The 25,107-nt window shown below is 38.8% G+C and overlaps 1 protein-coding gene across 5 annotated transcripts; it reads left to right on the plus strand.

The window, feature by feature from the left end:
- The first annotated feature begins 2,607 nt into the window (after positions 1 to 2,607).
- BDKRB2 (bradykinin receptor B2) lies at positions 2,608 to 24,589 on the plus strand. Of its 5 annotated transcripts, none has more exons than XM_031553670.2 (3): positions 2,608 to 2,767; positions 8,855 to 8,978; positions 22,410 to 24,589. In XM_031553670.2, the coding sequence occupies exons 1-3, from the start codon at positions 2,684 to 2,686 to the stop codon at positions 23,555 to 23,557; spliced, it is 1,356 nt and encodes a 451-aa protein (XP_031409530.2). In that variant the 5' UTR covers positions 2,608 to 2,683; the 3' UTR covers positions 23,558 to 24,589. The 5 variants fall into 5 exon arrangements, with proteins under 5 accessions (XP_031409530.2, XP_031409532.2, XP_031409528.2 ...); XM_031553668.2 differs by lacking the exon at positions 8,855 to 8,978 and adding an exon at positions 16,429 to 16,774 and having other exon boundaries at positions 2,662 to 2,767; XM_085225571.1 differs by lacking the exon at positions 2,608 to 2,767 and adding an exon at positions 16,429 to 18,489.
- Positions 24,590 to 25,107: the final 518 nt, after the last annotated feature.

The raw sequence follows: 25,107 nt of genomic DNA on the forward strand, positions 1-25,107 counted from the left end.
AAATTTTAAAACAAACACATTTTCTTTGAAAAGTCAAAAATACAGAAGAGACCAAAAGAAAAAAAGTTCTTATTAAAAAAAATACAGCAAACTAAAAGGGGTGAATACTTCCACCAAAATACAAGCAAAACAAGTACTGCTCAGTGATTATACAAAAATCTCACTGATAATGAAAAACAGTCCAGATACAATTTATCTTAGAACAGATTTAGACAAGGGTAAGGAAATAAGGCATAACAAGATACTATAAAGAAGGTAGTTAAGTCTCTCCAGTCATTATTTTAATCATTAAGTCTTGGGCAAGATAGGGAGTTTTTACAGGAAGCAAATACCCATACGTAGCTGCAAGAAAAAGTTTGTTCTAAGATCCTGATCTACATAACTTTTAAGATCCCCTGAAAGCAATGGAAGACCTGAGCATAGCTTCTCCCACCTGCCTGAAGAAGAACACAAGTCTTCTATTCACTAAGGGATTCCTGATCAAGTCCCAGTAACCAAAGCTGTAATTCCTTATCTGAAACAGAGAACTACTGCCCTCTTCCAAACCCTGGGATACAAAGACAACCAAACTGCTAGCAGTATAGCCAGAGATAAAGAAAAAACACTCTTAGAAAAGGGCAACAAATAAGCAGTACAGTCACTAAGCAAGACTTCATCTCAGAAAAAAACACTTATAACAGGCCTAAATAACAAATTAACTAATTTTCTCATCATATTCAATTACTCACCATTTGTTAAGTTAGTGGAGGGAACACTCAGCTATCCTCTCTTCCAGTTTCCTAGCAAAATACTAACCAAGCAATAATGCTCACAGGTAACCAAGTTCAAGCTGATTAAAGCTTCCACAATTACAAGTTATGGCTCTCAGCTGTGGCCTGTTGCAGCCGTTCAGACAGTTACCCTCTGGAAAACAAGAAAATGGTGGGATAGGAAAGGAGAAATCTTCATCATCAGTCTGACTTCATGCTATTCCAACTTTATGTTAAGATACTGGAGATTTCACGTTTTATCTCTTTAATAGCTGCAGACAAAGCCCCACTCACATTCTTATCACTTCCTCACACCCAGTCATGATTCTTCCTTTGCAGAGCTTAGCCCCTCTGAAGCCCTTGAAAAGAACAAGTGTATTTGTTTCCCCTTTCAGAAGTAAGTGTTGGTAGCCAACTAGCTACTGGCAGCACCTGCTCCAGCCTCATGGAGAGGGTAGAATTCCACACACCTGCTCCTCAAAAGGCGTAGATCTCTCTGCAGCTGGGGTTCGTTATGCTGCTACAAATGAGCTTGCCAAATCCTTCTTATGAGCAAATAAAAGATATTTTAAAAACAAAGCAGGAGTTTGCAGTACTACAATTGCAAAATTAAGTTAAAGCTATGTTCAAGGAGGAAAAAAAAAAAAAAGGAAGAAACTCTTAAATATGGTTCTAAAATTTTTATTCGAGACTTAGAACTTGATGAGGAATTTAAGATGAAGACCTTGAGACCTTGGAAGATTTGAGTTTAGGGATTTTATGATCAAGCTAAAACTATTGCAAGGGAAACAGGGATGGAGCAGAAGACATGGTTAATAAGAAAGTATGACTCAACTTTCTGTAGTAAAGAAAGAAAATGTATTATTTGTATTAGAACAGTTTCAGAAAAAATAGAAGGGAAATGACTAGAAATCAAAGCATTTAATCCTGCTGGGTGAAGTATGGGCATTATTCTAAAACAACAAATGAAGGAGTGGAAAGTAGGGGCCAAATGCTTTGTCTGGTAGATAAAATTGATCACAAAATAGACCACATAGGCCATAATTAGCTCTGAGGTTTTTTTTCTTGAATCATTTATTTTCAGAATTAGTAATATGTGTGAAACAGAGAGCAGGCTGTTCTCCGTTAATTTTTCCTCTGAATGAAGATATATTCTTTGTGTGGAATTCTGCAACCATGGCTGCCATTTCAGTCTTCCGTTTAATTGTATAAATAGAAGAAAAAGAGCTCTAACAACCTCTAACAAACAGAAAAATCAGCTCTGCTGTGATCTCAAATTTAGAATAAAAGTCACTGTCAAAGGAAAAAGACTCTTCTCTCTGCGCATAACTGTTTCCTACGGATGTTTCTCCCAAAGTCTAGGAGAAATTCTGGTAATGCTTAAAACTTTAAATGGCATTTGGAATTTCTGTTCTCAGCTGACTGAGTACAGACAGAGATTTCTGCTGAGGAAGAGCAATGCTCTTTGTTTTTGAGAAATATAAACACTAAATTTCTTCCCGTGAAGGAGAAGAACGTAAGATCATAAATGAGCTATTTGTTATTTTCAGTTTTAAAGATTTGAATCTTGCAAGAAACTAGGTTGTTTAGCTCTTGGTTATGTCTAACAGCAGTTAAAAATAAAATACACCATCACCTGAAATCAGGATCGAGGTTGTATGTGTGTATGCTCACACATATACATGTTTGAGGCTCTTTGCAAACACACATGGCTGTGTCATACTCACTCTGTGGGATGTCATTATTTCAACTTGATTTGTACTGTTTACCACCCCTAGTCAAATACAAGTGGTCTCATGCTGGTTACAGCAAACGAGCTGCACTGCTGAAATGAAATACAGTACAGCAGAAAGTCCAGGAATATGATGTCATTAACAGAGGGATGAGTCTGCTCTGTTCAGGGAGGGGCAGAAAATCAGAAGTTACACTCATTCATGCAACAGAAGGAGCGTGGCTGCTCACTGAGAAGTGTTGCACTCACTTGTTTGTACTTCATCAGTAGCAAATTTGCAGTCAAGGTACGTGCTTTCACTTCTTTTTCAGATGAAACGTTGTCACTATCTAAATTCAGTAGTTTGTTACTTCTTCGAAGCTGCTTCTTGAATTCTTAGTATGTTTCTAGTTCAATTAGAAAAGAACTGGCATCATTAACATTCCAAGAACAGAGGAAGAAAATAATTATCACTGGTACAGCGTGCTAGCTTGGCAGATTTTGCAGAGGTGAAACATTTACATTAAAAAAATGCTTTATTTCAGTGTGCTTAGGATGCCAAAGACTGTCGGGAATGGGCTACATGAGGAAAATGATCTCTCTGGAGGGCAGTGAGTGTGTTCTATTTGTTTTAGCTATAAAAGAACAGAAAGTACAAGCAGCTAACTTCATTTTCAGCTGAGAACTTACCTAACAAGAACCAGGGAAAATGCAGTGACAGTTCTTTCTGTGTGCCCTCAATGTTTTCTCACTGTTTATTGTTTTGATTGTCAGCGTTGTGCCACAGTGTGGATTTGTTTGTACCTTATGCTGCTGACCTGTCTCATCTGTACTGACTGAATGGCAAAGACTAAACCTTCTGAGTTGTTTCTTCTGTAACAAAGAAGGGTTTCAGTTCACCTTTGAACAACTTTATTGGTTTCCTTCTGATATTTATATTAAAATGAAAAAATACAGTGAAAGCAAGATTTATAACATGCTTATAAAAATAAAAAGCTTAGAACTGGAATTGTAATTAGAATGGTATAGCAAAAGGACTAAATGTTGAAATATATGCTACTCGTTTTCCATTACTTAGTATTGTAAGCAGTGGGCTGTGTATAGTAACGGTAATAACAAAATAGTCATGCAGCCAAAATAGTTCAGAGTTTGTCATTAGAATCCTTGGTTTTGATACGTTGTATGTAATCATGCAGATGCCATCTCCTAAGATTAGAATGTGTTTTTATCTTTAGTAGTTCTACATATTTTCTTAGAGAAACTTGAACAGAGCTAGAAGATAATATATTTCTTTTTATAGCAGAATCTCTAAATCTGAATTATCAGGATATTGTGTAATATCTGTCATATGATTACTATCTTTTCTGATTATTTTTTTTTCTGGAAATTCACTGGGGAAAAATTGAAGAGAAGCATATTTACACTTCGGAATCATTCAGAAAACTTCTAAATATGTCTGTTTTTTCAGTCTGAAGAGGACAAACATAAAGAGAAGAGATAAGTGTACCTAAGTTAATAAAGATGATGGGATAGCCAGAGCAGAGACATCTCCAGAACACTTCTGTCAGGTTTTCCACTGAGCCCTGTACATGCTAGAACAAGATTAAGTGAGTAAGTCAGAGTTACCTGAACATTTTGTTCTGCCAAGCCAACAGAAAAGCCCAGCCTTTCCTCTTGAGTTAGAGCTTCCCAAATTAAGGATATCATATCTACACCAGGAAAAAAAAAATCTCAGAGCTATATTCTCAGAGCAAGTGTTACCACATTTAAAGTCCGTTCCCAGATAGAAAACAAGAGGAATTGGGAAGAATTTTAGCCTGTTAGTTATCAATAAGCTAAAATTCAGTGCTTTGGAACAGTCAGTTTTAGATAATGTATTTCTTCCTGGGAAGAAGGAGGCAAAAAGCTTTTAGAAACCCAAACCTTGCTATTTTCAGAGTCAGAGTAGGAAAAAAAAATCTTACTGCAAATCCAGGAATAATGAATAGAGCTTTGCTTTCAAAACAAACACATTCCCTCCCAGTAACCAAGTCAGCAATAAATGTACACCTGAGCTCATTAGCAATGTTAATCAATATGAAATTTAAAAGAGAAAGAGAGAGAATAAATATTTTCTGTCAAAATGCCATTTAAAGCCTGTTCTTTAAAAGTTACACATAAGCCAGGCTTGTTCTTTTGTCACCAATGGTTTTTAGAACCCTCCCTCCACTCTTAACTTTTGGATTTCCCCTGCCTTATTTAAACATTGATCTCTCTTCCTTCTTGCATACTTCAAATTTTACACACACACACAGATGAAACGTGTGCTCCTGCTCAGCAGATGTGTGACTGCCAACAAACAGGGCCTCAGAGTGGAGGCAGAAGCCATCCTTAGCCAATCCTCTACAGCTGGTGTGGCTTTGGGTGCAGATGCCTGAAGCCTCCAGCTTCTCCTTGCACAATGGATCTGCAGTGCAGTTGCTCTTCTGTTTCTCCTCCTTGTGCTGATGTACAGCATTTCTGATCAGGGAAAGGTTAAACAAGTGACTTTTCTTGAAGTGAATCTATTTCCTGAGCTGGTGATACTATTTGAGTTCTTGTGACATCTGCAAAAGAGTCACACCCTACAGCACTAAACTGGTAACCTGCAGTGGGGCAGCTAAGGGAGAGAAGAGGAAGTAATGCTTTAAAGTGACATTGCCACATATATCTTCACCTTTTGAGACCAGACAGCTGGGTGAACCCCTCTCCTAGCACAGCTAGGAGGATGATATCCCTTGGTGAGCATTGTATTGAGAAGGGGTTTGGTTTGTCCAATAGAGACTGGTCTGAAATCACAATGATCAAATGGAAAAGTATGAGCCAGCAGTATGTGCTTGCAGCCTTGAAGGCCAACTGTATCCTGGACTGTATCAAAACAGGGGTGGTAGAAAGGCAAAGGAGAGGATTGTCTCCTGCTCTGTCCATGTGAAGCCCCATCTGGAGTACTTTGTCCAGGCCTGGGGCCCCCAGCACAAGGAAAACATGGAGTTCTTGGAGTAGGTCCAGAGGATAGCCACAAGGATGATCAGAGAGCTGGAGAACCTCTCTTGTGTAGAAACTTTGACAAAGTTGGACTTATTTAGTTTGGAGAAGAAAAGGCTCCAAGGAGACCTCATTGCAGCCTTCCAGTACTTGAAGAGAGCTTATAATTAGGAGACTGACTTTTTACAAGGGCAGGAGGAATGGTTTTAAACTGAAAGTGGGAGATTTAGGTTAGTTGTTAGAAATAACATTTTTACAGAGAGGATTGAAGCAGTAGCACAGGCCGACCAGAGAGGCTGTGGGTGTCCCATCTCCAGAGGTGTTCAGGACCAGATTCGATGGAGCCCTGGGCCCTGATCTGGTGGAGGGCAGCCAGCCCATGGCAAGGGGTGGAACTGAATTGTCTTTGATGTCCCTTCCAACCTATTCCATATATTCTATGATATGATACAGGTTCAGGATACAGTTTCACACCAAACCCTGTTCAAACTGGAGCCCCCTATCCAGCTCCCCATGAAAGGTCCTGTAAGGGAAGCAGTGAGAACTCCAAGTCAGTATTGGAGGGAGGAAAGGGCATCCCTGTGGTGTGACAGCCTGGAGGCGGTGGGTACTACCACAGCAAGAAAACACAGAGGATAAGCAATGTAACAAGAACACTAAATTCAGACACTGCAGGCTGCTGTCTTCCCACAAAGTTACACCTGCTAGCTATCACCACAGGGGTGATACACCATTCACTTAGAAGCAATACTACCATAGTGAGGCTGAAGAACACTGACCATGGTTTAGCACCTCACTGCAAGCCCCAGACAACAGAGAACAGACATAAAGGGAACACAGACCATAAAGAAAAGGAAAAATAACAGAAGGAACAAAGTTGCTTGCTGAAAGCAAGCTGTTTCCATTCTGATGATAAGCAGCCCAGAGCATTCAGACATTGTGGAATATCTGATCCATTACAAACTGCTCCAGGACTCTGCAAATATGCTGAAGTAGTGGATTTTACTTCTTTTTGCTGCTGTGCTATATTTACCTCCCCTGTATATCAACTCTTGAGATTGATTCAGCAGCTCTGGGCTTGTCATTGTCATCCCTGCAAATAATGAGGAACTTTCAGGTTTGCAGACCCTCCAGTGCTAAGCCTTGCACGCTTAGGTATGCCAGCATGATGAGGGTGTTGCAAACAAAGCCAGGCTTCAAGCTCTTGAATTACCAGAGAGTGGAGCTTCCTAAATGCAGAAATTCATTTCTCACATTCATTATCTGCAATAAACTCAGCAATAAGAAGAGCAAGCTATGGTTAGAGCCTAAGGTAATTTTGATATTAACAGGAACTACATATGCATGCACAGAGGCAGAACTGGCTATAGTGGGTTTTCTTCCTGCAATGTTCCTGTAAGTTATCTGGGAGCTGCATCCCCGTGACCCTGGAAGAGCTTTTTTCCTTCCTTGTGGCTTTATGATCTGCCAGCTGACTACCCAAAAGACTGCTGCTCTGGGATCACAGGGCACAAAGGATGGGCAGTAAACTGCTTGCAGACATCAGGCAGGCCAGTAAGGTAGGAGCAGTTCTTCAGGGCTCCTGAGCTTTGCTGCAAGCAGCTGTGAGGCTTTCATAATTCAAATGTGGGACCTGATCTCTAAATACAGAATCACAGAATATCCCAAGTTGGAAGGGACCCATAAAGATCATTGAATCCAAATCCTAGCTCCAGTGCAGGAGGATGGAAATATTGAAAACATTGTCACTAGGTTTGGCTCTTATATTCTCCAGCGCACTTTCCCTAAAATGGGCTATATTCTTCACTCTTTCTATTACATTTGGCTTCTGCTTAGACTATAGGCTCTTTAAGGCAAAACCTGCCTGTATCCTTGCAGGGCTCTTGCGCATTGATTACCACTGAAGCATCAGATCCCAGTTTAACACAGGACGGTAATAGCATCATCCTACAGGTTTTGCTCTGCCTGCTCCTTCCAGCACAGGGCACTGAAAGTCACAAGCCATTTTTCCCAAAGTGAACAGCAAAGCAGCAGGCAAATGGTTTGCGGAACTAAAAGTGACCATTAAATCTTTGTTTTGTGGAAATGTTCTCTCTTTTCTCTCTATGCGATCATAGAAATATAGAGAAACACATGCACAGAGGTTATTAGCATCTTGTCAGAGAAGTAAAATGCATGCTCCTCTATATAATCACTATACCCACCCAGCTCTGCTGTACACATTTCTATGTCATCCTCTGAGATGAGGCAATCCATCTCAGATTTTCTGATTCCAACTCTTAGTTCCTGGTCCCCACATTTTAACTTGCTGCTAAAAATTATATATATATGGTCAATCATTTGTGATGTGTCCATCTATTATGATTAACACTTTTATGTTTATTTCTTCTCCTTTGCTCGGGCAAGTATTGTATTTTATTTATTATAATTAATGCTGAAATATCCAAGTAATGAGAATCTGGGAGTAACCCTGATGAGCAGATTAATTAATAAAAACTCTTATCTTCTTAGAAACCATTCTTTATAGAGATTTACAGCAAGTAAAAGAATCACATAATGAAAAAAACTTACTGGCAGTTTACAGAAGAAGGGTGCTAGTTTAAAATTTGAGAGCTTCTTACATGGTGCTACTTTTGTTTGTTTGTTTGTTTTCTTGGTGAGCTGCAAGTTCATTTTCAAAGTGATGCTATACCAGCCTGGTTAAGCCTACATAACAAATCTGACAAGTAGGCAAATTGTGAATGAAGGGGATATTATTCACACTAGATCTAAATTTATAACAAACGTGCTTATAAAAACACAGATAGAGACATGTTGCATGAGATATGGATTACATGCTCTCACATTGTACTTACTTCATTTCTCTGAGAAACTTTTTTTTTTCATTCAAAAGTCTTCTCATAGCCAAGAAATTCCAGCCAGCTGGCTCAGCAAGAGAAGTATTTCCCAGAACTAAAAGGAAGGAAAGTAACAAAGTGGAGTTGGTTTCGGGAAGGCATCTCCTGCAATATTTTGGAAATGTCAGTCTTTTTCAAAAATGCAAGACAGCAATTTGTTTCCTTCCATAATAGACTTGGTCTACCAGTTGGCATCCTAACCGTGAATATGGTGTTGTGCAAGACACTGGGAATTTCATTCTTCTGCATTTGTAAAAAATCCAGGTTTTATAACATTTTGAATAGAAATCCCAGGTAAAAACTCTTATTAATTTGTTGTATATTTGACTCAAACAGAAATTCTTATTCATTCATTTTTTGCTTTCAAGCCCTTTTCTCTCTTGGGAGATTAAACCCCTATTTCCCTTCTTGCCTTCTTTCCAGTGTTCCTTCCTTCCTTTCAGTTAGTAATATTTCTCCAGTGTTTTCTTTAACAGTGTTATGTTCTCTTCCAGGACTCACATCTCCTCATTTCCTCTCCACCTGTTCCTGGCCTGCCACTAGACTTTTCTGCATTCTGCAGATTGCTGCTGCATGCCACAGAGAGCCTTATATGCTACAGTGCCTGCAAAATTGGAGGTACCTGACTTCAAACGGGATGTGATTAACTTAAATTAGAATATTTTTCAAAATTAACTATGCTGGTCAGAAGGTAGAAATTCTGTTTCACATAAAAGTTGGGAGGGAAGGGGCAAAAGGAAGAAATTCCCATCTGGAATGAAAGAATCTTGAATTTTTTTGTAGCAGCAAGAAACCAAAGCATGTGCACTTGTTCAGAGGAAATCTGCCTGGGAATGGGCACCACAGAATTAAGAATTTTGAATGAGGCATCTTCCTTCTAAAGCAAGCTCCTGGTGGATACTGTAATGAGTTGGCCACTTTCATTCTCAATGTTTTTTGGAGCTGCTTCACTTTGTAAAGATAATAAATTATTTGGATGGCCACAGAGCTCAAGAGTGAGTCTGGATCTTATGCTGAGACATGAGTTACTTGTCTGTGTATCTCCTTCATTGTTCAGAATCAGAAACTACATCTCCAAAATCTTTCCTGTTATTTTTTCCAACTCATTTGTGGGGAAAAAAAAAAATCTTTTTTTTTTTTTTTTATCTAGAAATTTTCTGTTTTGGTTGTCCTTTTAATAGAAAAAGGAAATTTGCCTCCTCTGACATGTAGTAGAACATTTCATACAGAGCTGCAGTAAAGGGTGAGGTATGGAAAGATGTATCCATTAATTGTTACCACTGTACAGACAGGACAATACCTGTGATCTCATGTCATGCTACATAGCTGCCCAGTGACATCCCAACACCATTGACTACACAAGCTGAGAAGGATCTCTGCTTTTGCTAGTTGTGGGTACAAGAGTTCTCTGAAGGGGCTGTGGCATGTATTCAAAAAAGAACCTTTCAAACAAAATCCTCACCATGTTTTTGTGTTGGCACTCATAATCTCAAAAGAGCAGATAGACAAATCTTGGCAATCACCTGTGCTCAAAAACTGTGGTCACAGAGTGAAAAACAGAGTTTCTCTATCAGATTCCAGAAAGTCTCTGGCATCTCCTGCTGCTAACAACAGAGGGCAATAAATTAGCACTCAGTTTAATTTCAGAACACTGGCAAAGAATGAAAAGGCAGAAATAAAATCATAATCCAAACACTCGTTGTTGTAAATTGGTGTTGTACATTACACCAGTTGTCAGCTGAAGAAGTATCCTGAGCCTTCCAGACCACAGAGAGTTGAAAAACGCATGAGTGCTTGTACAATCTAGTTAATCACCAAATACTTATCAACATTTATTTGAATGCTTCATTCTGCATTTTCATAGAAATACGGTGTACTTCCATGTAAAAATTGTCATTGGTGTTCTGCTATGTTTTCAGCAGGAAAACAGTCTATGTTTGGGTATATATCCAATTTTATCAGTGCTGGCTTTCAAAATAACTGCAATGCAGTGTGAGGTTCACTATAGTTATCTCTCTCTCACACATACACACATATTTTAAGTATATATATATGGTTTTGAGCTTTCCTTTGCGATATACTCAATGTGATAATTTATATCCTGTTATCTAAAAACTTACATTTTCCAATTGCAAATGCTTCATACATTGGCTAAGGCAGGAACAGAGACACAGAAATAATATGAAATGACTGCCACAGCTGCTCAGGTAACAGCAGAGGTGGGCAAGTTTGACCCAGGAAGGGCAAGACAAAATGACTTTCTGAAGTTTTTCACTGAATTAAGAAAACTTACAGAGTTCCTTCTCCTTGACAAGGGAACTGTCTGGTGCTTGGTTCTCCAGAGAGTACAAAGTGGAAAAGAAAATCAACCATTACATAGTTAATCATACTTTCCAGCCTATTCTGTAGTCTGAGCCCAATTTGATGTTTGAAAACTGTACCTTTATTGGATGAAGATGTCCGTATATTATATGCTTTTTTGGGAGGCATTAAGTGAACCAAAGGTATTCTGTTATTACTAGCTTCTAGAAAAGACAAATGCTGGGTGCAATATCTTCAGATATCTGCATGCTCAGACCCCACAGCATGCTGGCGAGGACAACTGTCCGTATCTGAAGATGAAATCTTAGTTGCAGCAGCACAAAGTGTGTTGTAAAAATGTAGTAGAGCCTGATCAGCTCAAGAGTAAAATCTATTGGAGAAACTTAGCCTTTTATCAAAAGTCATAGTTGTGAGAGTCATTTGTGAAAATGTGCAGAAAGTGCTGCATTATTGCAAATGCCATTAATAATTGTGTAAACATGATTGTAATTGGAGGCACTGGAGGCAAATCTGCTTTTTTGCTTAAATGGCTGTTGAAATGTTCTCTAGAAGCTAGAAGCAAAGTACTTTCAGGGCACAGAGCCATTCATTTGAAAGGCAAATCTCAACATTAAATAGTGCACAAAGGAAGCAGCATGAATAAACATTATTTGGCCATTAGACCTTCACATTTTACCTAGTCACAGGAACTTAGAGCTGATACCCAGGAAAAAGAGCTGTTAGGAGAAAGAAATGGCTAAACAGGGCCAAAGAAGTCTGGTAGCAGTAATGTAGACCTGAAGAGGACATTCACGTGCTCATCAATGAGGAAGCCTTAGGTGGAGTTTTCTAAGCTGCTGAGCAACACTTCTGTGCCTCCACTACAGCAAAGCAAGTAAAGGAGAATCAATTCTTCATCTTCCTGGAAACAAGAATAGTTCAGAATTTACAATTTTTTTCCTCTTATTATTCCACCTCTGTTGCTGCATTCATAATATCTAGTGCTTTCTGCAGGATATTCCCACTGTACATGGTACAGAAGATACCAAGAAATTTATGCAACTTGGTATGCTTCGTCAGAGTTTTTCTATTTTTCAGCCAAGTAAAAATAAGTGCATGAAGGCAGGTTTGGTTTATTTTTCCTCTGTTATTTTGCCCATATGTACCTTTTTTTTGAGAGAAAACACATAAAAGTAAAAACAAAAACCTTTGCCTCTAGCTCATCTGCTTTAACTGTTGCCAAGATACCGCAGAGCTTTATATAGCATTCCTAGTGTCCCAAAAGACAAGAAGTAGGAATTTTCTTTAAAAACAAGACTAATCCAAAGTCAGATACTCTGAGCACCACATCAAACTTACTCATTTCAAATACAGAAAATTAACTATTTTTCAGATTTTAAGTATATTTTGTTGTTAAGCATAATTTTATGTTTCAATCATTTTTTTCCACAACAAATCAGCAGCTTCTCTTTTTCAGCTCTTAAAACCTAGGCTGTTTTAACAGACTAATTCCCAGGAGACTCTTTTCCTTCTCTTCTTTTGTTGTAATTTTGCATTTTATAGCCAGAATGCTCTATTTTATAGTCCCTATAATACTCTGCTAAGCCTCAAAATTTGCCAGCTTGTAGTTATATCATATGGCAAAGGTCACCAGCAGTATCTGAAGTTATTTCAAGAACTCCAAGGTATCTTGCATGGCTGCAGAAACACACACTTCTCAGAGGCCCTATCTCATACTCATTCCAAAATACCCGTACTCAAGCACTCAAATGGCCTCCCAAAAACTTGGCTGCTGCTGTTCTTCAAAATAACTAATTTTTTTCTCTTATGCATCTCCAGTGCTATATTGACTTAATGTCTTTCCTAAAGTCTTACAAATCTCTCCTTCTCCACACTTCTCCCTATAATCACCTAAAGAGATAAGTGAAGGAATATAAATATCTGAAAGGCAAATTTAACAGTACATACTGAAGTACTACACAGATAACACACATTTAAAACAGGACTTTAAGAGTCCACTGCATCACAAAACAGCCCATAAACAGATGTGAGTGGGCGCATATCAGCCCACAGCGTCACCCCTCAACCTAGGCATCCAGGCTCCCTTCTGCCCTCACTGTAAATCCAGTCAATTAGTCAGTGTATCTCTACTTACTTTTCTGACTTTGAAGAGCCATAGCTCTATCCTGATATTAGCAAAAACCTTCTTTAGCAAAAGCCAGTTCACATGTTACTTTCAACAAAACGTCCATAGCTTCCTAAGGATGCTCAGTGAGCTTTACTTTTTTGACATTCTGCTTCTGTTTGTTGGCTAAATTCAACTGGAAATTCAATTATTAGTATAAGAAGCACAAACTAAGAATTTTAGGATAATCCAAGTTGGAAGGCATCAAGGAAGTCTAACTTCTTGCCATGATCCAGGCCAGTGGTGTGGTAAGATCATGTTACTCAAGGTTTCATCCTTTTGTATTTTTAAAACTTCTGAGGATGATAAAGCTAAAACTGAGTGATATAATGGCTGGAGAATCTTGAAGATCTTGTTCTTTTGATCTTAGGCCAGACCGTAATGTTAGAAATGACAATTTCTCATTTCAGATGAAATAAAACTATAGTAACAAAAAAGTACTTTCGGAACGGCAGCAACTTCAAACTTAGGTGCCATTTGAATCATTTGGAGCATTCTACTTTTAGTAGAACCATTTCTAAAATAGGTAATAACAAATCAGGGGATGAACACCACCACTATCTCTAGACCAAATCTATTTAGATTTCATAATGAGAAATTTTCCATACACAGTTATCTTTCCCACAGATTCAGTTCAGATTTTCCTCTTCCTACCAGCTCTTACAATAGTCCAGCCATGTTGTTCTGCTGTTCACTATCTCAGTTGTAGTTAATTTACACACAGATACAATATTCTATCACAAATATTGGACTTATTGAATAGGATTTGTAAAGCACTGAATCCCAAGTTATTCGGAGATGAAAAGTATGGGATTTTTCAGGAAAAGCATAATATAAAAATACTAGTATTGTGACTCCTTTCAAGATATCAATTTGGAAAAAATAATATGTAAGGTGCTTTATCACACTGGATTGGGCTTCTGTTCTTACCACATCTTTCTTTAGTTGATTACAACAGCAAGTATTGAAAGTGTGTGTTTTCCCATCCCACCCATGGGAAAGAATAATAGCCTATTCCCTCTTTAGACCCATTGTTATTGAGATAATTGCTTTAACAGAATACATATTTTTCCTTTTTTATCTAACATAATTGACCCTTAATGGTAACTGCAGAGTAATGGCTGTTGTTCCATGGTGTGCTTCAAGTTTACACACCGGAGATACTCTAAACTCCTCTTTTAAGAAGTAAAAACTTCATTTTTTGTTCATTGCCTTAATTTTCTGACAAACTGGGAACTTGATTCTCATTAAAAAGCCTTTCCTTCTACAAGGTTATTTTTGTCCCAGTCAAGTTCCTCAATCTGGTTCAACAGAAGGCTCATAAAACTGAATAGTAATTGTGAGAGTAGCCATAGGGTGGAAAGGAACAGCAGAGGAGAATGAAGAACAGGAACTGCTGTGCCTGCATTGCCACAGGAAGTAGCTGCTGATCTACAATATCATGTGAGCTAAAGCCAAGTAAAGATTACTTATACAAAGGGTGGAAATTAAAAATGAGTCACTGAGACAGTAAAAGGAGAGAATAAATCTTTTCATTGTGAAACTGAAGGTAAGAAACATTTTAAGAATTATTCAGGCACTTCTTCTGCCTCTCCAAAATAATGAATACATTCTCAGTAAAGCAGAGTTAAAAAGGATATTCTGAGTAACTTTCAGAGTACATTTCACAATGGCCACATAATTATGCATTTTTTTTATATTTGGACAAAGACACAACTTAAATGCTTGCTAAGGCCTAAGAGAGGGAAGCAACCAATCCCATTGCTCTTTGTCTGGATGGAAACAAGAGAGTTAATATACTGGTGACAGATGACAAAGATGATTTTTGAAACAGTAAAAGTTGAGAAAAAAGATGAGTAAGCAGCTTTGAAAATAAGCCTAAAAGAGAAAGAACAGAAATCATAAAGAAAATGTCTTTCCTGTGTTTTTGTTAACAACAAAAATAAGACCCATCACAGAAGATGGCCTTGATCTTGTGACATGTCTTTCAGTTCTTGCCAAAAAGCTTCTGTTTAGGCTACCCCATCAACTGTTCTTGAGGCCTACTGGACCTGCAGGTGTGAAGATAAAGGATATGCATTGAAGTTGTTACGTCATAACCTCATAATTAATTGAAAAACAATAAAAATCTCTTTCCCCTGCAAAAATTGTCCTGGAAGGAAACCTCTAAATGCGTTAAAATGAAACCTACATATCCTTGGCTGGAAACATTTATGACCTGTCAGATGGTCTCAGATGAGGCAGTTAGAGGGAGTTCTGTCACATCTTATTTTCTTAAGTCAATAAATTTTAACATTATAGGCCCTTGAGAAAGCAGAATACTTTCACTCAGCAGAAAACAGACTTTCTAGTAGGCACCATGCTGCAGAAAACCACCCTTACCTACAGCATCTCTTAAACTCCCATTATTTCTCATTTCAGTAACAGTAGATCTGTCAGGCAGGTGCCTTTTTTTCTTCTTATGGCTCTGACAGCTCCTCTGTCGCATTTATTGCAGTTTTTATAGCAGCATGAAGAAGCATGGCTGCTAGACTACTGGGCACCACCAAGGGACAGTTGGCTTCCCAAAGCTGTCTTCAGGGATATTTAGGAGGACAAATCCTTACAAAAATAAATACGATTGGAACAGCCTCAGGTCTGCACAGGATCAGAGATTTAGACTGGAGACTGTGGCAGGCCTTGGGTGTTTTGCTGTTTCTTTCTGCAGCTGATCTTTCCTCTAAAAAAGCGCATCACAAAAGTCTCATATTTCAGAAGTGAGCAAATGCCCATCTCAATTTGCAGCCACTCAAAACTATTTTTTTCCTCCCAGATTTTCTGCTCTTCTGTACCATCATCACCTAGTTGTGTATAAAGCTACACGTACATATGACAAGCCAGCTACTGGCAGTACCTAAATCAGATAAACCCAAAATACTGTTATGGATGATTCCACGCATACTGCAGTGTGGATTTCAGCTGGGTGTTCTATCCAGCCTTCACAAGGCCTTTGTTCTGAATCTGTATTGCTGAAATGAATTTCGGGTCTGGATACCTAACTCCCAGGCACTACCACCAAATAGGTCTGATACAATTGCTTCCATAACCGTGACAGCAAGAGATAGTCATTTCAGGGAATAGGAGAGGCATAAATTGATTCTCTGTAATCTCACAAAAATAAATAGTAAAACCTTACCTGAAACAGCTTATAAGAGCTCTAAAGTTGAGTAATCATCAGTATTACACCACTTTATTTCAGGGAACACAATCTGGAGGCATGAATAGACTTCTGCAATAGCATTTGTCCACAAAATGAAACATTCTGTTTCATTTTAATTGAATACTCTTTCTCTAAGTTCAGTGCATGTACTTCATTAACTTAATACAGGAAGAAAAATGAGTATCAGCCATATGATTCTAAAAAAAAAAAAAAGGCTCGCAGTGTTATGGTTTCAGTGTAATGATTCCAGGCTGCCTGTCATCTTCCCTGCATGTCCTGCCTGCACGAACTCCTGCACCATGCCCTTCCTGACACACCACACCCTGTTTGCCTGTCCTGTTTGCCCATCCTGTTTGCCTGAACCACTCTATCGTTTTTGAAAGGTCACGGAGAACAGGAGAGGTGCCTGAGGATCAGAGGAAAGCCAAAGTCACTCCAGTCTTCAAAAAGGGCAAGAAGGATGAGCTGGGAGACTACAGGCTAGCCAGCCTCACCTCCATCCTTGGGAAGGTGATGAAGCAGCTTATTCTGGATGTCATCACCAAGCAAGTGGAAGAGAAGAAGGTTATCAGGAGTAGTCAGCATGGATTCACAAGGGAAATCATGCTTGACCAATCTGGTAGCTTTCTATGACATCATGATCAGCTGGGTAGATGAGGGAAGAAAAGTGGATGTTGTGTACCTTGATGTCAGCAAGACTTTAGACACTGTCTCCATACATCCTCATGGGTAAGCTCAGGAAATGTGGAATAGACAACTGGACAGTGGACTGAGAACTGGCTGGCTGGCATAGCTCAGAGAGCTGTGATCAGCAGCAGAGAGTTTTAGTTGGAGGCCTATAACTAGTGGTGTTCCCCAGGGGTTGGTTCTGGGTTCGGTCTTGTTCAATATCTTCATCAGTGACCTGGATGAAGAGATAAAGTGCACCCTTAGCAATTTTGCAGATAATTCTAAACTGGGAGGAGTGGCTGAGTGCATCCAGCAGGTTGAAGGAGGTGATCTTCCCCCTCTACTAAGCCTGTACATCTGAAGTACTGTGTCCAGTTCTGTGCTCCTCATTTCAAGAAAAGACAGGGAGCCTCTGGAGAGAGTCCAGTGGAGGGCCACGAAGATGATGATGGGCCTGGTGCATCTCCCTTATGAGGAAAGGCTGAGAGGCCTGGAGAAGAGCAGACCAAGAGAGGACATTATCAATGTTTATAAGTATCTAAAGGGCAGGAGCTGCAGGGTTAGACTAAATGATCCCCAGAGATCACTTCCAACCACTACAATTCTCTGATTCTGTGAAGATGCTGGCAACAAAACTCTCCTGCTGTATTTGCATTTTAAACAGACAGAAGGAATAAATCAATAAGCCAGTTTCAACTTCTTACCACTGATTTTTTTTTTTTTCGTTTTTAAAGCTTTTGTGTAGTCTTATATCCTTCTTTATGTAATACAAAGATAAGAAGCAGTAACTTGTGTATAAGATGACTTAATGTTGTTTCTCTAAGCAAACAAAACATACAATAATAATATTTATATTTCAGCCTTTTCCTTTTCAGTTTTAAAAATGTCTGGTATCACTACCACTTATGTTGATGCTAATAAATAAGACCAAGACTAACTAAGACCTCAATCCAAGTGCCTGGATGTATATCAACACTGAACAAAAAAGTTCTTGAACTGGGCAGCACAGATTGTGGTGACTAGAGAGTTTATTCTATTGTCTAGGGGGAAGGAATGTTCAAAGTTTGCTTTGAATAAACTTGAATCAAACCTCCCTTCATCCTGACAAATTTTCTGGTGGATTAGAAGCCTTATACTGCTCAGAGAAGTAGGCATGTCGTAAGAGGCAGAGCATGGACACAGTATGACACAGTGGGAGAGTGGTGTAGTGGTTCCTTGCACTTATTCCAAAGTGACACGACTATGGTTAGCTGATCCTGATCCCAAAAAGGAAAGGATAGGAGAAATTTTTCATATCTGTGAAAAGCTGACAAACTGTAAACCCAGGACAACAACGTAGGACAACAGTAAACACGCAAGCTGAAAACATTGGTAGAAATATAACTGCAAGGATGCTCAGGTCCTTGTTTAGTTTTAAGCTGTATCTACAATTGCTTATGGGCAAAAGAAGGACTGGTTATTGTAGGAAACCATGAATTAGAAATGGAAGTTTGGAGGCCTGCAGTGACTCATTTCAGCCCTAAGATCATAGGTGATGTCATTTATGGACAATTTGATCATACCAGGATGTGGCTACAATTTACAAATAAGAGAAAGTGTAAACTTTCAGAACCTGAAATATTACATCATGCTTATAATTCCAATACTTTTGTAATTGGAAATATTGCCATGGGCTAAACAGTCTTGCCTCAAGGAATGTTTATGCTATTTTTTTGTAAGTGTAATTCAAACATCTCATCATTAATTGAATGATACAAAGAAGAAACTATCAAACAGTGAGTATTCTGCCTAAGTTTAAGACTGATAATCCTCTTTCGCCCTTTTTGGTCACCAATACCTTTACTTACATAATAGTTTACACTTAGGTTTCCCGATCCTCGAGAAACAAGCAGCCAAGAAGGTTGAGGTCATATGGCAACAGTTTTTGTCTTCTGCTTTGTCCTGTGTTCTTGCAGATTATTTCTCACTGTATCTCCGCACATGAGCAGATACTTAGCATAGTACAATAAAAGTTTAACACCACTGTCAGAGGTACCCAAATCTGATCGTGAAATCTGACTGTTCACTTGATGCAACATGGGCATTTCTCCATTTGGAGAAGAAAATGTCTCAGCTTTCCTGGAACTCATTCATATCCATTAGCACTATTAACTGAGTGCTAATTTTTTCCCCTGCATTTGCATTCCTTATTTTGCAGTTCTTAATCTTTAGAGGGCTTGTAATTGTGCTTCATCATATTCTGCATCTCCTCCTTCAGACTATCCTTAGGCTCTAGCATGTACAGCAGTAGCATGGAGACCTTACATCCTCACCTAATATTTATCTCAAGGATTCCTGGACTCTGTGCATTATCTTTGACTTTCTGCTCCTCTTTCACCTCTCTTCTGGCATGCTCCCCCCACGATGGTACATACAAGTCTATCCTTGATTAATAGAAGAATCCACCAGGTTTACAGGCAAAGACAAAAAGTGTCAATGACTGTTCACAGCTCTCAGAGCTTTCAGATCATGGCATTTGTGACTGCCACCTTTTGGAGTTCCTTACCCCTTACATGTAAACAATCCAGGACCACAGCAATTACAGTATATTACCCTCTTCTTCCCAGTCTCTGTGTGAGTGTACCTTATTTGCAGCATTGGCTGGATCATGCCTTTGCTCAACATATGACTGCAATAGCCAACACCATAGCCCTGCTCCACTGCTCAGGACAGTGTTTGAAAACAGTAGAGGGCTGGGTGCCATCAGCACAGGCAAGGTGTGGCTATCTGCCACACAAGCCATGCTGCAGCCTCTGACTGCCAAAACCTTGCCAACTATGCCCAATACTACTAGCAAAAAAAATAATTCTGGAACAACAAAAAACAATGACTGAGAATGTTTTTATCTGACTGTAAAGGATGAAATATCCAGTAATAAGAGATGAACTTCAGCAGGAACAAATTCAACCCACTTCAGCAATTCTTCATAATCAGTAATAGTAACTGCTTCAGCTAGACAGTTTATGTCAAAATCATCAGGTAAAATCAGTCCAAGATGAGACATTAAAACTGCTTTGCATTGTACACACAGTGTCTTTTTGAGGGGATTACACTTATTTTCACTGGCCTGAGATAAGACAATGGCAAATCAATCTCTTTTCTAAGTTGTGGTTGTGTAAATCATAATATATTCAGTAAGCACATGGTTTAAATGACTTTCCCGTGCTGCAGAGAATAGCCCCAGGCAATTGTTTAAATAGGACATGTAATGATGACTAGCACATTTTACACTGTTCACACCCTCATTTCTAACAATGTTTTACACAAGGGCCTGAGCTAAGGACCAAGGAAACAGATAAGCCAGGAGCCACACAGCACGAGCCTTAGTCACATTCTCTGTCCTGAAGTCTGTTTCTAGACCCCAGTAATGTCACAAAAGTAACTTATTTTAAACAATTCTCGGTCTTTCTAAAGCACAATCATTTAAAAGGTGAATTACAGGAAAAATATCATCAACCAATGGGCAGTTTTTGTGCTTCCGTTTGCTGTAAAATTAATTCCTGGTTCTTGCTTTCCTATTAGTCATAATTATGAGAAATAGGCATAGAAATTGCCAACAATATCATAGCCTTTATGACTTTGAATTACTAATGAATGCCTTACTAAGTATCTGCAGATACTCAACCTCAAAGAATTTCATAGTGCACTTAATTCTTGCTGCTGCCTGCTCCTGGCAGAAACAACAGCTTCTGCTTACAGCATCGCCCAACAGAACTTCTGTTCTCACATGATCTTCTGTTGGTCCATTAGCATTTTACCTCCAAAACACTGTTAGAGCATGAAGTGCCAGGAAAAAGGGCTACAAAGAGGGTGACGGGTCTAGAGGACAAGATGTATGAGAAACAGCTACGGCTCCTTGGCTTGTTCAACCCAGAGCAGAGGAGGCTGTGAGGAGGCATTTGGCGGCCTGCAGCTCCTCACAGGGACTGGCAAAGCAGTACTGTGCTCTGCTCTATGTGACAGCGACAGGGCCCGAGGGAACAGCATGGAGCTGTGGCAGGGGAGGGGCAGATGGGAGTGTTGTTTCATCACTAAATGTGATGAAAATTCTCAGTCTCACTTGTTTTATCCAGTTGACCTGTACTGCCTGACACTTGTGTTGTAAATTTTATGGCAGAGAGTTTTTGTTACACATAATGAAATGCAATCTTGATCTTTGCATTTGGTTCCCAAGCACTACAGTACTTAATTAAAATAAATATGCAAAATACGGTCATCATTTTTCAGCAGTTCTTCATCTAAGAGCCAAATGTCAATGTGCATGCTTAGGATTGACTTTTACCAACCAGCTAGTGCAGTAAACAGAACATGAATCAGAACTTCATCCTTCCAGGAATTACAGACATTTCTCACTGCCAAGTTACCAGATGAGTCAGAAAAATGTTTTAGTTAAAAATACATCTGAAAAGCTTCCAATAAAACCACAATATTATCAGAGGTATTTTAAAGACCTGGAATAAAACAAGCAATATTGCTGTCACCTAGTTCAGATAACTATGCATACAGGCCTGGATTCTTATATTTGGGCATTCAGTGTCTCAGAAACATAGGAATAATTACCACAGCTAACATTTTAATAGTGCCAAGTGGAATCTGGACATTCAACTGTTTGATTCTAGTGACATTTAAACACGTATCTGAGATTTATGTCCTTAAATAATTCCCTGTAAGACCCTATGCTGGTTTTCACATTGTGCTCTTACACTGAAATTAACTCACTGGAGCTTCACTGCAGACAGGTAATAGAATCAGAATATCCCAAGTTAGAAGGGATCCATAAGGATCAAGTCCAACTCCTAAGGTCTTTGCATATATGATGGCCGCTATCTTTGCCAATCTGCGAACCCATCTGCTATGGATTAATTACACCTAAATTCCCTTCCAAAGGTTGTACCATTCATCTCTTCTGTGACTTGCCTGTAGAAAGAGATGGTAACACAAGTACAGAAATATGCAGGTGATTCCAGTGAGTTGACAAAGCCACACTGCTTCCAAATACTAATCCTCACTCCTGCAGCATTCTCAGTGCAAACTAGACCTGCAAACTAAATTGCTGTGAGAGGAGATTTTGATAAAAACAAGGAGCTGTGTGGAGAGGAAACACAGAAATTGAATTCCATCAGTTCTAATTTAGGAAGAAAATGTTGAGAGACAAGCCTGTGAGCTTTTCAGCTGAAAGCAGGAGTCTCACAGTGATGCATCTTCCTTTGGGAAACTATGAGTATTGATACACAAAGATAAGAAAAGGAAGTAATCATCACCCTCATCAAAGAATTAGAAATAAAAAGAAAAAAAAAAAGAAAGAAAAGGAAAACAAAACAAACTTGCTGTTTTCTTTTATTCACTTACTAGTGAATAAAGGCCGGCAAATGTTCTTTGCCAGCTTCAGTTAACCTGCTTATTACAGTGATGGCTGTTGCTTTGCACCCTTAAAATTGATCCACACATACAGTCGATGGCAGTTTGCTCTGTGAACCCCTCTGCAAGCAAAGCAGGGTGACTAGAGAAAAGCAACCCAGAGAATCCTATGTATGTTTGATGCCATCTTTGTTTAAGACAATGGGAAAAGCAGAGCCAACTTCTCTTCTTGTCTTTTGCAGCAAAGAGCTAGCAGTGTCATTTTACCTTTTTTTTTTTTCTCTCTTTCTCTGCACAGAAATGGTTACCATCACACCTGAAAACGTTACACAACTTTACAATGTTGTGGCCACACAGGAGTTTACAATCAGTTCAGCAGATTTCCACAATAATTCAAGTGTGCATCAAATGAATGAATATGAATGTATTAATCCAGATGCATGGAAATGGCTACAGACTTATCAGCCTGGATTCCTTTGGATTATATTTATTCTGGGAACAATAGAAAATGCCTTTGTCCTTATTGTCCTGTGCTTCCACAAGAGTCGCTGCTCTGTGGCTGAAATTTACCTAGCAAACATGGCATTTGCTGATCTAATGTTTGTCTGTTCTTTACCTTTCTGGGCCATTAATATTTCTAATAACTTTCAGTGGCCTTTTGGCCTGTTCCTCTGTAAAGCTGTCAACACAATCAGCTACATGAACTCTTACTCTAGCATTTATTTTCTGACATTAGTGAGCATCGACCGCTATCTGGCCTTGGTAAAAACCATGTCTCTGGGACGGATGCGGCGAACAGCCTGTGCCAAGTGGAACAGCTTTATAATCTGGATGTGTGCATTGTTCATATGCTCACCTACAATGGTGTTCCGAAACTTACAGTATTTCAAAGAGTACAACATCACAGCCTGCTCTCTTGATTATCCAAACCCCTACTGGCACCCTGCAAACAATTGCCTGCTGAATACTGTGGGCTTCATAATCCCACTCTGTGTAATTACCTATTGCACTACTCAGATCACCAAGGCCTTACGAAGTAATGAGTTACAAAAACTGAAGTTAATCCAGACAGAGAGGAAAGCTACCTTGCTGGTCCTTGCTGTGCTCTTGCTGTTTGTCATTTGCTGGCTTCCATTCCAGATCAGCACCTTCATCGATACAGTCTGCTACCTAGTAGGGAATTTGAAATGCCTTGAAGAAATCAATGATATTGTGACCCAGATGGCAATGTACTGCGCCTTTAGCAACAGTTGCTTGAACCCAGTCCTGTACGTTATTGTTGGGAAGCACTTCCAGAAGAAGGCAGTGGAATTCTACAAAGACTTGATCCCACAAAAGTGTAGAAAATCACAGTCTGTGAAGACAGAAAACTCACTGGACACTTTAAGAACTTCCATTTCAAGTGAATATCTAAGGAAAAAATCTGTTTTGCCATCATCACAATAGCACAATTTGTTCATAATGGAAAAAACAAACAACACTTTTGCCATATCAGTCTCCACTAATACGCATCTGCTATGAGTCAACAGAATGAACACGTAGCAGCATTCATCATTTGAGGGAAAGCAGAGGTTTGAACTTAAAATCAAACACAATACAGTGAATTGCTTCTAGTATTACTGGTCATTTTTTTCAATCGAATCATTCTTTGTAGCATATTTACATTTTCATGGCTGAATTATAGTGTTTTGCATGTATCATTTGAAATGATTGTATTTCTGTGGAATATAAGTGTCAGAATGCACATGCAGTTCTCTGAATAGAGTCCCAGTCTGGAAGCTATTGTAAGGGTCATGCAACTACTTATGGTACCTATACCCTTGGATAGAGTACATTTTTTTATTGGATGGAGTTGTATTTATGTAAGTTTAAATGAATCCATCAAGACTATTATTGAAATGGATTTTCAAACATGGTCATCTTCTGGGCTTTTCTTTACTTGATTTACAAGCTGGGCCTTCTTGCAAGTGCTGTGACTGCTGGGTGCTGATTTACATCTGCCTGTATGTATGCATAGTTCAGAAAAGGCAGTGCAGTAAAGAAAGGAAGGCCGCAGCCAACCTCATGAAGGCAATGGAGTGTTCTTTATAGCAGGAGGCTCCTCACTCCTGCAATGAGGTAAAGCATTCACTATAGAGAGCTCTTTGGAGTTAATGTTATTCACATTTATACCTATCCTTCAGCTCAGAAACTTGTTTTTGAATATTCAGAAAGCATAATTAATATTAGCAATATTATTTAATGGAAACAAATGCTCAGTGCTCACAAGAAGAAAAACATAGAGGAGAGCATCACCTCACTGCCTTAAATAGATGACTGAAGCTAATAGGGGTCTTGAATGCTAGGAATACTCAAAATATGACATTTTCCAGTTCTAATACTACCTAAATTTTATTTTCAGAGTTAATCTGATTAAAATACAAAATAACAATTCATAAATTAGACAATTTAAAAATGAAAAAATTTTACACAGAAGAAGCTCAGTGTCCTTAATGGCCAGTAAGAACTTTTACTTCTAGGAACCTAGATCTAAAACCAAATTGGTGACAATCTGAAAGCTTCTGAAATCAACAGAGCCTTCCTGTTCCTTTCAAAACACTTAAAGTTGGAACTTTAAGCACTTAAATTAAAACTCTGAAGAAATAGTTTTGAGACATCAGTAAACTCGAAGTGCTAATGTGTGACCTTTATTCATAAGAGCTAGAATGGAATAATAAAGTTCCATTCAAGCTAGGAAATCTGTATTCAATCTTCAAGTAATTAAACTAACGAAACATTCTTGAAGTCTGTGAATGTGCTAATAATAAACTACAGGATTTAGATGGCTACAGATAATTTGTAAACAATTTCTATAGGCTTCATTTAAACACACGTTATAATTCTATATCATAAATACTTCTACTGTTTGTTCTATATATTGTCCAAGATGCCTATGATGAAACAGTGAAGTCTTACTGTTATCTCCAGTGTTACCAGTATTGTCTTGTTCAGGAGCA

This window comes from Meleagris gallopavo, chromosome 5, assembly GCF_905368555.1.
Source record: "Meleagris gallopavo chromosome 5, MGAL_WU_HG_1.1, whole genome shotgun sequence".
Taxonomy (NCBI): Eukaryota; Metazoa; Chordata; class Aves; order Galliformes; family Phasianidae; genus Meleagris; species Meleagris gallopavo.

Excerpts from the sequence above, each read along its gene's own strand:
- BDKRB2 (XM_031553670.2), top strand. The coding sequence starts at position 2,684 with ATGCAACAGAAGGAGCGTGGCTGCTCACTGAGAAGTGTTGCACTCACT. Across the intron at positions 2,768-8,854 it reads GTAGCAAATTTGCAGTCAAG|GACTCACATCTCCTCATTTC; the intron begins GTACGTGCTTTC and ends GTTCTCTTCCAG. Across the intron at positions 8,979-22,409 it reads CAGTGCCTGCAAAATTGGAG|AAATGGTTACCATCACACCT; the intron begins GTACCTGACTTC and ends TTCTCTGCACAG.